General features: G+C 34.4%; 2 protein-coding genes across 3 annotated transcripts; both read left to right on the plus strand.

Moving 5' to 3' along the window:
- Positions 1 to 4,865: 4,865 nt before the first annotated feature.
- On the plus strand, positions 4,866 to 7,752 carry LOC127108088 (ADP,ATP carrier protein 1, mitochondrial). 2 transcript variants are annotated; one of them, XM_051045456.1, is made up of 4 exons: positions 4,866 to 5,026; positions 5,576 to 6,043; positions 6,507 to 6,878; positions 7,186 to 7,752. In XM_051045456.1, exons 2-4 carry the CDS (start codon positions 5,597 to 5,599, stop codon positions 7,480 to 7,482), a joined length of 1,116 nt encoding a protein of 371 aa, XP_050901413.1. In that variant the 5' UTR covers positions 4,866 to 5,026; positions 5,576 to 5,596; the 3' UTR covers positions 7,483 to 7,752. The 2 variants fall into 2 exon arrangements, with proteins under 2 accessions (XP_050901413.1, XP_050901414.1); XM_051045457.1 differs by having other exon boundaries at positions 4,901 to 5,030.
- A 2,010-nt stretch (positions 7,753 to 9,762) lies between these two features.
- On the plus strand, positions 9,763 to 11,423 carry LOC127107052 (leucine-rich repeat extensin-like protein 4). Its single transcript, XM_051044324.1, has one exon. It carries the CDS (start codon positions 9,868 to 9,870, stop codon positions 11,122 to 11,124), a length of 1,257 nt encoding a protein of 418 aa, XP_050900281.1. The 5' UTR covers positions 9,763 to 9,867; the 3' UTR covers positions 11,125 to 11,423.
- Positions 11,424 to 13,367: the final 1,944 nt, after the last annotated feature.

A 13,367-nucleotide genomic window follows, 5' to 3' on the forward strand; every position in this document is an offset into this window, starting at 1 on the left:
ATTTTTCTTGTCTGTTATGTTTGTTGTTTTCTATTATCTATGGTTAACTTGTATGAATTGAAGTGATAATATATTCTATTGACGCCTTGCGATAAGGTGAATGTTGAATTTGTTATTCTCCCTATTGATGTCATATGATAAGGGGAGAATTCGAGTTATTATCCTTAAATGGTTAAATCCATGATGTTGTTACGATAACATGTTAGATCTATGGTGTTTGAGACATATTGATCAGTGTTGTATTTATCAGTGTGTTTTTTGGGCTGTTAGAACTCTAATAAGCGAAATAGGTGAGTTTTGAATTTGTTCAATTGGGAGAAAAACGCAAAAATTCACAGGCAGACGTAGAAGGGCTGAACTAAAATGATGTTGAGGAGGAATCAAAGTTTGAAACGTCAGGACTTTGACTCCTTGCACCTAATTCTACACGGCAGTAACAAAATTAGTACGTATCAAGGAAGAAGAAGCTCACCTACGAGGCGAAGATTTTTCAATGATTGCAACTGGCTAATTGAAATGACCTGAATTGGTGACAAAACATCTAGGATGAAATTGACACTAGAACTTGGACTTATGATATTAGTTGTTGGGATTTTATGTTGTTAGTGGATGTTAATTGGACCAGTTAGAAAGTATTCAAATATGTTTGAATGATAGTTATAATATGCTTGTGTCCTAATATGCTCATGGTAGTTATGAGATGCATGTGTAACTGGTTAACCAATAAGGTTAGTCGGTTATAATCATGATTGTTTGTGTTCTTAGCATGCTATATATATATATATATATATATATATATATATATATATATATATATATATATATATATATATATATATATATATATATATATATATATATATATAGAGAGAGAGAGAGAGAGAGAGAGAGAGAGAGAGAGAGAGAGAGAGAGAGAGAGAGAGAGAGAGAGAGAGAGAGAGAGAGAGAGAGAGAGAGAGAGAGAGAGAGAGAGAGAGAGATAGATAGATAGATAGATAGATAGATAGATAGAGAGAGAGAGAGAGAGAGAGTAGGCAAGTAGTTGTTTAGGAAATTCCCCAATCGACCTCGCTATGAGTACGTATGCCCTTAATTCGAATTCAAATTGAGATATTAATATAATTAATCTTACTTTGCAAAAGTATCAATACAAGAGATGATAAATTAAATCCCACAAACCCTAGATTTGTTCTTGACTCTAGCACCTCCAAAAACCTTGATCAAGTCACCAACAATGCTGCTTCAATTCACCTGTTGTTGCTACTTCCTTGCACGACCTCCTTGTCTCATGGCTTTCACCCGACTGAATTAATCCCAAACAGACGCTTGTTAGTCTCAAGGATTTCACTTGATCGGATCCAAATTGCACAATCTTGACAAAAAACCTTCAAACCCTAAAGATCTTGAAGGAAAACCGTAAACCGGTTTTCTTATTTGAATCCCTCAAAGATCGCAACCCAATATTCTCAGTACAACAAACCTAATTGGATGTTATCAATCCTAATCTAGATGACACCCAATCAAAAATTTATTATGTGTAGTTTAATTGTGTGTATGCATAGATTGAATTGAAGATGATGAGATGCTTTGAAATCTTGAATTCATGTAGGTTTTAATCACTCTAGAAACCTTACTAGAGAATGATGCATGTAAATGTATTTATATATGTGATACTCATATGAGGAAAAAGGAATGCAAAAGGAATGAAAACAAATGCAATTTTTCAAAAAATATAACCAATAGGTCGACATATATGAATCATGTGTCGACCTATTCAAGTCATGTGTTGACCTGTTGGAAGCATGTGTCGACCTGTAAGGTTACGTGTTTCCCATAGGTCGACCTGAAGACTCGACACATGAGACAGAAGCTGAAAAATTTAATACTGCAGCGTTTGTGGCGACCTATACCATCTACGTATCGACCTATAGTTTTAAAAATTCATCTATACGTCGACTTGTAGTCGTATGTGTCGACCTATAACGAGAAATTTTCACTTAAAACAAGTTTCTCATGCACAACACACTATTTTGATGCACACATATTTTCAAGACCATTTCCAACAATGTTGACATGTTTCCTAATGCAAGAACGCTAAAATGCATAACTAGACTCTGATGATACCGTCCAATGTACATAAACGCTAATTCATAGTTTTGACATCATGCAAAACATATCTATACGGAAGAATGCACTTGCATACTCCCCCTTTTTGATGATGGAAAAACTTGAGACAATGCGTTCTTGTTCATGGAAAGCTCCCCCTGAATGTGTGTATCATACTTCTCCCCCTTTGACAACAACAAAAAGAGACCAATCACACAATTAGAAGAATCAATATATATATATATATATATATATATATATATATATATATATATATATATATATATATATATATATATATATATATATATATATATATATATATATATATATATATATATATAATAGAGAATATAAAGGCAATTCGCAAAGGAAAGAAATGTGCTCACATGTATACAACATATATGATAACGCACAAACTAAATAAACGACACAACAATAACAACAACCATAAGTACTTAATACAACAACCATTGTTTAAATCCAAACAGTTAAAGAGTCATTGTTAATACATAAACCAAGAGGAAAGAAAACTATAATATAAAAGGCATATGCATAAAGATACCAAACATGAATTAACAAAATACATAACATCACACGAACCAAACATAAACAGACACCACTAGACCAATCTTACAACACATCATTTAAACACCAATCTATCTTCTCCCACATCCTCTTGGTGCACCCATTTGCCAACCATGTCCTTCATTGCGATATTCAGAATCTATAAGCTCACATATCTCCCTGTAGAAATACTCATACCGATGAAAGTCATCTTCATGTGCAACAATAATGTGGTTAATCTTAGCCAAAATGACTTCATGATTTGCATTCATGTCTGTATGTAAGGATACAAATGCCTTAGTCACGCATGAAGCAGAAACCTCAAAGTTGGAATCCTAAGTAAACATATGTCGTTGCATCAGACAAAACTGCTCCATTTGTGCACTTTCAAAGGACTCTTGCCACTTACGATCCTCATCATATCTCTCATCTTGTTTCAGCTGCATATCCTAAAGCATAGTCACAACAAAGGCAGTATCAGGATAGTTATTACCAAAACCTGCACCATGATCATCACCACTAAGAGCATCATGCATTAAAACATCTCCTTGCGTAACATTATGATGAACCCGCATAGGATGCTCATCATTCATGGGAGCTCTAGCTGTGTCATCACCACACTCAATGGGATCATCAAAGTTGTACACCTTCCTGCCATGCTTACTTAAGCGTAGATAGTATACACGCCGATTTACATCCCAAAAGTAGTTCATGTTAACTAGTGTGCAGTGAGAGAATTCTTGAGAAGAACCAAGTGATTTCTAGGTGAGATTTGGTAAACCAATGTCAAAGTAGTTTAGAATCTTAACAATCATAGAGGGATAGCAGAAAGAAGTGCCCTTGTTGCATTTTTTGATAGAGAACATACGAGATACAAAATAGTGAGGCCAATTGATTTTGACCTTGTGCAGCAAAATGTATACCAAATGAATCTCAATATAGTCAATTCTGGAAAACCCGTCATTCTTTGGTCGCAAGATATGAGACACCACTCATAGCAGAATTCTTGGCACCATCTTCAAATGAGCGGTGGTAACAAAATCATAACAATCCTCGGCACGAGGAGCCTTAAATATCTCATTCAAATGAACATTCCAATTAAAGTATATGTGTGTAAAGATCCGTTACCAATGGATCAACCTTGTCAGCCTCATCAGCATCACCCATAGTAATTCCAAACAAAATTTTCCACCATTCATTAATAAAGTGATAAACTTTATTACCAATCGAAAACTTAAAACAAGAACCTTATTCTTCATGTAGAAATGAGAAAATAAAAAATAAGATAAACAAGTAGAAAATTCAACAAACGTAACTACCCTATGCGTGTAGTTTTTTCCTCAAGTATAGATTACTCATATTGTTGATAAAGAGCATGAAGTTATTGAATATTCAAAATAATTAAGTTGAATTTAATATTCTGATAATTTGTTATTTCAATAAATTAAAGAATAAATATAAAATTATATAAGCGAATTCAAATCATAATTATTTAATTTCTTTTAAAAAAAATTGTTATAGAACTTTTTTTTTAAACATTAAAAATTAGGATTTAAATATGTATTACTACAAATAAATGAAGATCATTATTAATAAGGAAGTACAATAGTATTTAAAAATTATTATAACAGATCTTTAATCTTTATAATTGCAGTTTTCTATTAGTGAATTCTCTTAATTATAAATTTAATCAAATTTTTCTCTTACTTTTATATGTCTTTTATGATTGAGAGGAAGAGAGAATTCAAAATCAGTATTCATGTAACAACTAGCCAATTAGGGGCACATGATATTTTATTTTTTATCATTATGTGATTTTGTGTAAGAACTAATAATAAAAAGCATTGCGTCATCTGCTCACATAAGCACGATTTAATTAAGAGAATTAAAATATAAGACAAAATTATACAAAAGATTTTTTAAATTATTTTTTTGTAATTGTCCTTTAATTTTTTTTAATAATTTAATCTTTTAATTTAATAAATATGTTGAATTAAAATCTTACTATATATATTGAAGTACTTTATATATTTAAGATGTTACTTTATCTATTTTGGTGCAAACTTTATGTATGTTGAATGATTAGTTTAATCAAAGAATTAAGAAAAAAGTAACTGTTAAATGACCAACTTATTAAAAAACTTACAGGTCAACCTATTAAATAGAATAACTTAAAGACCCCTGATATAAAATGTATGCTTTATTTATTACAAAAGAATTGAAAAATAACAAGAGGGCAAATACGTCATTACAAAAAACCCTAGTCTCTTCATTTCGGTGCTCTCATTTATATTCAATTTCAGTCTCTCTGTTTTCTCCATAGCTCGCGATCTGAACGAAGCTCTCTCTTTTGGTAGGTATCACCATTCTCTACTCTTCACTCTTCTCTTTCTTTTCGTATTCATGCTCTTTTTTCTGTGTTTAGTTCCACAGTGATTTTTGAGTTGTGTATGATTTTTCTCCACGATCATGTTATTTGTATGCTATTTACTTGATTTTGTACTGCCGGTTAAACTTAGGATTTAGTGCAAAATTAGAAACTAGAATATTGTGTCATTTGATAGTGAGAATAACTATTCTAGATTATACTGTAGTAAACTAGTAGTAGCTGATTCATGCTTTGTAAGATACTTGAATTTGGCTATGATTGAACTTAGGGTTTTTGTTAATTACCTTTGTTAAGAAGTGATGTGTGATTTATGCATGTTTTGAACTTGTTTTCTTGACGTGTATTTCAATTTGATACAGATTGTGAAGATTTTATTTATGCATTTTTGCAAGAGTCTTGCCTGTTGTGGAACTTTGAATTGATGTTACGTTGATGTGTATTTCATTTAATTGCAAGGATTTTGGCTGTTGTGAAATTTTGAATTGATGTTATGGTTTGATTTGATTTTCGAAGGTCATCTTCAAGGCTGCAATCATGACTGATGGACCACATTATCCATCAGTTGCTCAGAAGTTAGGTGGACATTCTTATTTGGTGTCCAGGCTAAGCTCTAACCCTAGCTACAGGAATTATTCTACATCTGGTGGTTTTACCGATGGAGGAGTGCATGCTTCTGGTTTGGCGATAGCGTCACCTTTATCGTCGTTTACTGTGCCTTCTCCTGCGGAGAAAGGGCCGTCTGCGTTTTTCGTTGATTTTCTGATGGGAGGAGTGTCTGCTGCTGTGTCAAAGACAGCTGCTGCTCCTATTGAACGGGTTAAATTGCTTATCCAAAACCAGGATGAAATGCTCAAGAGTGGTAGGTTGTCTGAGCCATATAAGGGAATTGGGGATTGTTTTGCTCGAACCATGAAGGATGAGGGTGTAATTGCTCTGTGGAGAGGAAATACTGCTAATGTCATCAGATACTTCCCTACTCAGGTGACATATGAATGCCTTCGTTGTCTCTTGCATCTATATTTCCTTTATTGTAACACATTCTAACAGCCTGTATAAGTTATATGGGTGGTAAGGGTTGTTGCTCAGGGTGTAGACATTGTTAAAATATAACTAATATATGTAGTCACGTAACTGCTGATTTTATTGTTTAACCGTCATTTTTTTTACCAGGGTTAAGTATTCCTTTGATTTCCACTATTTCTATGAACACTAAACATAAACTCAGTATAACTACTATTCCAGTGTCATGAGATTTTCATCTTGATCTTCAAAGAGTGTCCAAACATCCTTGCTTTTGAGATGTACGTTCCCAGACATAAGAGTTGTTCTCTGTTCTTTTTATCTGATTGTAATGCATGTGAATGTATTTCTGCTGTTTGACTGTTGATTCTTAAGTTTCTATGTGCTGTTTCTTTCATTTCTAATTTCCTCCTTTTCCATTTAGGCTCTGAACTTTGCTTTTAAGGATTACTTCAAGAGGCTTTTCAATTTTAAAAAAGACAGAGATGGCTACTGGAAGTGGTTTGCTGGGAATTTAGCATCCGGTGGGGCTGCTGGGGCTTCCTCACTCGCATTTGTCTATTCTTTGGATTATGCCCGTACCCGTTTGGCAAATGACGCAAAGGCTGCTAAGAAGGGTGGTGGGAGGCAATTCAATGGAATGGTTGATGTTTACAGTAAAACTCTAAAGTCTGATGGCATTGCCGGCCTTTATCGTGGATTCAACATCTCGTGTGTTGGAATTATAGTGTATCGTGGTCTTTACTTTGGAATGTATGATTCTCTGAAACCAGTTGTTTTGGTTGGTGATATGCAGGTATGCACAAAATCTGAATGTGAAATACGTTCTTTCTTAATTTGTGTTGTGTTAGACTAACACTACTCCACTTAGCAGGTTTTACTTTAAATAATTTTTATGTGATTTTGCTTTTATCTGGCATGTTAGGATTCAGTCACTTGCTTTTATTAAACAACTTTGTATCCTACCTACCATGACTACTAAACCTTAAACTTAAATTGAACTTGGGAAATTTGCTCTTTAATTCTACCGTTCTTTTGCCCCTCTCACATTATTGTAATTCATGTTTATAATTTCTTACCTATGGTACTCATCTTGTAAACAGGATAGTTTCTTTGCTAGTTTCCTTTTGGGATGGGCAATCACAATTGGTGCTGGTCTGGCTTCTTATCCCATTGACACCGTGCGTAGAAGGATGATGATGACCTCTGGAGAAGCTGTGAAGTATAGGAGCTCTTTGCATGCATTCCAAACCATTGTTGCAAAAGAGGGTACTAAATCTCTTTTCAAAGGTGCCGGTGCAAACATATTACGTGCTGTTGCAGGTGCTGGTGTGCTTGCTGGTTATGACAAGCTGCAGCTGGTTTTGTTTGGAAAGAAATATGGCTCTGGTGGCGGCTAAATGATGATGATAACTATCTGGGGTATGTGGTTCCGGTGGTGGCTAAATGATGACGATAACTTTCTGGAGTCCCTGTGTTTGTTCCCTTGTGATTTGGATTTTTAAATCAAAAGTGACATTTATGTTTTCAGAATTTAGGGCCTGTCTATTTTGTGATTATAGTTATCCGAACTTTAATTTCCTTTGGTTGTTACATATCATGAGTTTATTATACCTTGCAGTTTGAGACCACCTTTTGGTTTAATACATAATTTTCGTTCTTATTGCTAATATTTTGTGAGAATGCGCTTCTCTAGCATAAGTTTCATTAAAATTTTGATTATATGGTGGGTGGTTTACATTTAGTGACTAGGGTTTAGGGTTTACTGAATACATTGTTACCCGTCTTAATCGTAGTTATGTTTGTACTATCATATTGCTGCGTATTTACCCTTTCTTTGTTGGAGAACCAACCTTAAATATTGAGTTATGTTTTTGCTGTTTTTTTTGTATGCAAAATTATTATAATTAGATAATCTAAAGAACAGAAGCTTCAGAAGTGTTTTTCTTGTGAGAAATTTTATAGTTCTTTAATCATTTTATTCTCAGAAGTGTTCTTTGATCTAATAGATATCAATGTCTAATTGACAAACTTAATGAACAAACCAACATTACTTTGATGTCAATGTTGTTAGCTAATTTCTAAATACTCTGGTAATGACCATTGGAGCGATGTGAAGAGCGTATTGAGTAAAAGATATTTTATCAAAATAAGATAATATCCGAGTAATAGACTATTTCTTTTTTTGACTGGGCAGCTTCACTAGTAGATAAAAAGTTCACTTTAGGGTATTATATTCTCATTGAAGGAAATTTAATCTCATGATGCAAGAAGCAAATAACATTTGATATTGTGTTATGACAACAATAAACTTGTCACAAGGCAATAAAATTAATTTGTGACAAAGTTGCAGATAGATTATCACTTTTTAAAAGATAAAGTTCTTTCAAGAAAAAACATAACTGGTTTTATTGGAACAAATAATCAATTAACTAACATATTTGTAACAAACTTGTTTGTTGCATATGACATATATGCTTTATTTTAAAGAGGGGTGTTAAAATTAAATAATCATGTAAATATTCTATAGAATATACAAATTCTAAGGTTAGTTTGTCATTAACATTCGATATATTTATTATAACACTATTATCATACTCATGCGTAAGTATCATAGATATGAAAAGGAAAGATAAGAAAAATAATCATAGTAATCAATTTCCTTGTTGGACTTAGATTATAAAATCTTCAAGCAGGGGTAGTCACCTCACAAGTCACAACATAGGACCTTGAATATTTGTAGCTAATTGGTGAAGTTGCACAAAATTCATGACATCCCTTTGGTTTGAAGAAATCGAATTTCTCTAAACTCCACTCTAACTACTACGAAAACAACATGGAAGGAGATAAGTCCTTATAATGCGCTTGGTCCTCTTCTTCAAGTTTCATGGTCAAGTCCAAACATCATCAATGGCACTGTTGACTTTGTATCTAATCTAGAAACTCATTGGTAGAGAATAAACCTACATCTATAACAATAACCCAAACATTGGTTATTAGATTCTTGTAACGGTTAACCATCACATTAAAAATGGTGGTTGGGATTATTTTGTCTTTAACTTTTTAATTATTATTGTTGAAATATGTCTTAAAGGAAATATATTTCGAGATTGTAGAAATCAGAAATAAATCTGAAAGTCGACGGAGTCGGCTCGGTTGGGCGGCGGTTCGGATATCGGTCTGTGACGATTTGAATTTTCAGTCGTCTTGTATGGTTTTCATGAAAAATGTTTCGAGATTACAGAAATCAGAAACCAACCTAAAAGTCGACGGAACCGACTCGGTCGAACGGCTGTTCGAGTCAGTCCGCGACAATTTTTAAAAGTTCAGCAAATCGGATATTAGATTGTTTGATGAGTTTTTTTGTCTTTTATTTTCTTTTGAAAAAAAGAAGCTATTTTTGCTTAAGTTCATTTATTTTAGTGGGATTTCAATTTCAAAACCCTAGAGAAAAGTATTTTTAGTCATGAAATTTTATCTAAAAATAAGTAAAGTCTCATCAACAATTCTTCCAACTAAAACTAAAAACCAGTTTCTCTCAAATGATTTATATTTAACTGAATTTTATTGATTATTTGTGCTCAGCCACTTAATTAGTTGTTGAGATTATTTTGATGCTGTCATTTTCAACCATTTTTGGATTATGCTAATCTAAAACATGAACAAAAGACAGCATGATTGAACATAAGACCATGCTTTTATGGTTTGAAATTGAAAAGAGCTCTTCATTCTATTACATATTTATATACACATTGCTTCATTCATTTTATTAATATCACAAAACAATGGCTTCAACTTCATCAACATGTATATTATTATTCCTCTTTTTTCTGCATTCCTCTTTTTTCTTCAACAACCTTAATGCAAAACACAGCATAACCAACAATCACAAGCATCTCCACAGGCACAACAATAACCACAATCCACCATTAAACATTCGGCTTTATCGCGCTTTTCTTGCGCTGCAAGCATGGAAGCATGTCATCTACTCAGATCCACATAACATCACTTCCAATTGGGTAGGTCCTTCAGTTTGCAACTACACAGGTATCTACTGTGCTCCATCACTAGATGATCCTAAAACAAAAGTTGTCGCGGGAATCGACCTTAACCACGCAGACATAGCCGGATTCCTACCCGACGAATTAGCCTTCCTGTGTGACCTTTCGATTCTCCACCTCAACAGCAACCGTTTCTGCGGCATTGTTCCAGAAACCTTCGCCAATCTAACACGTCTCTCTGAGCTTGACCTTAGCAACAACAGATTCGTCGGACCGTTTCCTTCTGTCGTTCTTTCCCTTCCTTCCCTTGTCTATCTAGACCTTCGTTACAACGAGTTCGAAGGGTCGTTACCTACTCAACTTTTCGACAAACCTTTCGATGCTTTTTTTCTTAACAACAATCGCTTCACAAGTTCTATTCCAAGAAATTTAGGAAAAAGTAAAGCTTCTGTCATGGTTTTCGCTAATAACAAATTCGGAGGATGTTTACCGGAAAGCATAGTAAACTTTGCCGATACTTTAGAAGAACTTCTCTTAATTAACACAAGCATATCAGGTTGTCTTCCAATACAAGTTGGATTTCTATACAAATTGACAGTTTTGGATGTTAGTTTCAACAATATTGTTGGTCCTATACCTTATAGTCTTTCAGGGTTATCTCATTTGGAGCAGTTAAATATAGGACATAACATGATGAGTGGAATAGTTCCTATGGGAGTTTGTGCTTTACCAAAGTTGGTGAATTTCACTTTTTCTTACAACTTTTTCTGTGAGGAAGAGGGTATTTGTAAGAATCTGACATCAAAGAAGATAGTTTATGATGATCGGCGCAATTGCTTGCCGAACAAGGCACTGCAGAGAAGTGAAAAGGAATGTAGAGCCAAACTTGAACAGCCACCAGTTGATTGTTTTGAGGTTTGTTGTGTTGAAAGTGGTTTTGGGAAGAATGTTAGTGTTGGTTCTGTGGCTATTCCACCTTCTGCAATTCCAGTAGCAGCAATGCCAGTTTCTGCTCCTATTCTTGCACCAAGATACCCCTGACTTTGAGTAAAGTGTTTATGTTGATGTAATAAAAGTTCAAATTTGGGTTAGGACAATTACTTTGTACATACTTTGTTTTTAATGTGGTGTGTTAGTTCATATGTCCCTATATTGTGTATCAGAATCTATGTTACTTGGAAAGTGTAATATCCGACTGAATTAGAGAGTATGTTATATTTGAATGCATGTTTGTCAAACTTCATTAAAAATGTATTTGATTTTGTAAAATTGATTTCATGAGATTCTAAAATGTATGATGTAAAACACTACAAAAAGAATAAGTATTTTATTTTGCCTAAGAGTATTTTTTAACGATTAAATAAGTTTATGGTCTTTGAATTGGTATATTAGTAAGGGGTCTATGAGAGACGTTGAAGGCAACTAATGTATTGTCTCATCCATAAAATCTTATTATCGCCTATTTCGTAGTTTGATCGTCTATTAGTTAGATGTGTCTCATCTTTGTTAAATATGTCGTCCATTTCTGTGATATCTCGTCCAATGCGGAAAAACGGGGAAGTGATGTGTTCCTAGTCCACAACATTTTGGAAGAAGTCATGGGGGAAGTTAACCATGCTCTCATAATTAACAGATGATTAACTATCCACTCCCACACTATCTCAAAAGTGGTTGTTATTCCCTACTCTGATAAAATACATCAACCATGAAGTTGAGAGAACAATCACATATTCACACACATAGAGCTTCTCAGTTCTTTACGTGAGTTATCTCTAAACCCTACTACAACAAACCCTAAAAGCCTATGATATCTCGTAATCATTAGGGGTTGTCACGTATTGTATTTTTAGGAAGTATATTTTACGCCCACCGTGGAGTCCCGGTAAAACCAATTTTGACCACCATAACAACTCTGGTCAACGAAGAATCTGAAGACGAATAAAGCGCCACAATAGAGATGTGCACGGCTATGGACGATCTACATCGCCAAAACCAAACTTTGGAGCCCATATCTAGTAGATCCAACAGGAGGTAGACCTCATAGACGAGGTGGAGATGCTAGACCTCTAACTTTCCTAAGAAGAGATATGAGAGGCGCATGTTGCAGAGAACTTTTAACTCGTCTTCTTTGGATAAATTTGATGGATTCAACTACCTATATGAACATGTCGCCTCCATCAACACGCAAATGACCATCATAGGAGACTCTGACTCCTTGAAATGCAAGCTCCTCTCTGGCACCTTCAGAGATGCAACCCTAATATGGTATGTGGGCCTTCCTCGGCTCTTCGTCACCAGTTATCAAAATTTAGTGAAGAAACTAGTCCACCAGTTTATAGCAAGCAGGCACAAAAAGATGGTTTCCACCAGTCTCTTCAATATTCACCAAGGCCCCTCTGAATCTCTAAAGGAGTACCTCGTTCGTTTCAATGAGGCAAAAATCAAGGTAATCCTTGGTGCCGAGAAATTATGAAAGATTCCATGTTCTTCGCAAAACTCTTCGAAGGAGGCATTTTGGAATTCTCCACCACGGTCGCTTCTTATGGAGGCAATAGTTAGCGATTTCTCATTTTGGACTTGCTTCGCATATTTCTTGAATGCCTTGAATGCATCATTTTTCTGCACTAAGAAGAAAGTCCAAGTGTATCTAGAGAAATCATCAACAATAACTAAAGCATATACATTACCTCCGAAGCTTCTTATTCTTGATGGACCAAGTAAGTCCATATGCAACAATTGTAGTGGCCTTGTAGTGGACACCACATTCTTTGATATGAAAGTTGATTTGGTTTGTTTCCCTTTTTGACATGCATCACAAAGTCTATCTTTGACGAATTTTATCTTAGGCAAACCAATGACAAGATCATGCTTTATAAGTTTATTCAAATGTTCCATATGAATATGTGCGAATCTTTTATGCCACAACCATGACTCATTATTGTTTACCATAAGACATTTTACCTTAAAAGGTAAATCATCAAGGGAAATCATAGAAATATTATTAATTCTTGTACCTTTGAGTTTTACCTCGTGAGAGACTTCATCTTCAATCAAGCATTCATCTTTGGTGAACTTGATTTTGAAGCCCTTGTCGCAAAGTTGGCTAATGCTTAGAAGATTATGCTTTAGTCCTTCAACATAAAGGACATCTTCAATGGATGCGAAAGGTGGTGCTCCAACTTTGCATATGCCAAGAATTCTCTCTTTGTTGTTATCACCATATGTGACATAACCCTTGGCCTTCAATGCTAGATTTGAAAATTTGTTTATATCTCCCGTCATAT

Source organism: Lathyrus oleraceus, chromosome 7, assembly GCF_024323335.1.
Source record: "Lathyrus oleraceus cultivar Zhongwan6 chromosome 7, CAAS_Psat_ZW6_1.0, whole genome shotgun sequence".
NCBI lineage: Eukaryota > Viridiplantae > Streptophyta > Magnoliopsida > Fabales > Fabaceae > Lathyrus > Lathyrus oleraceus.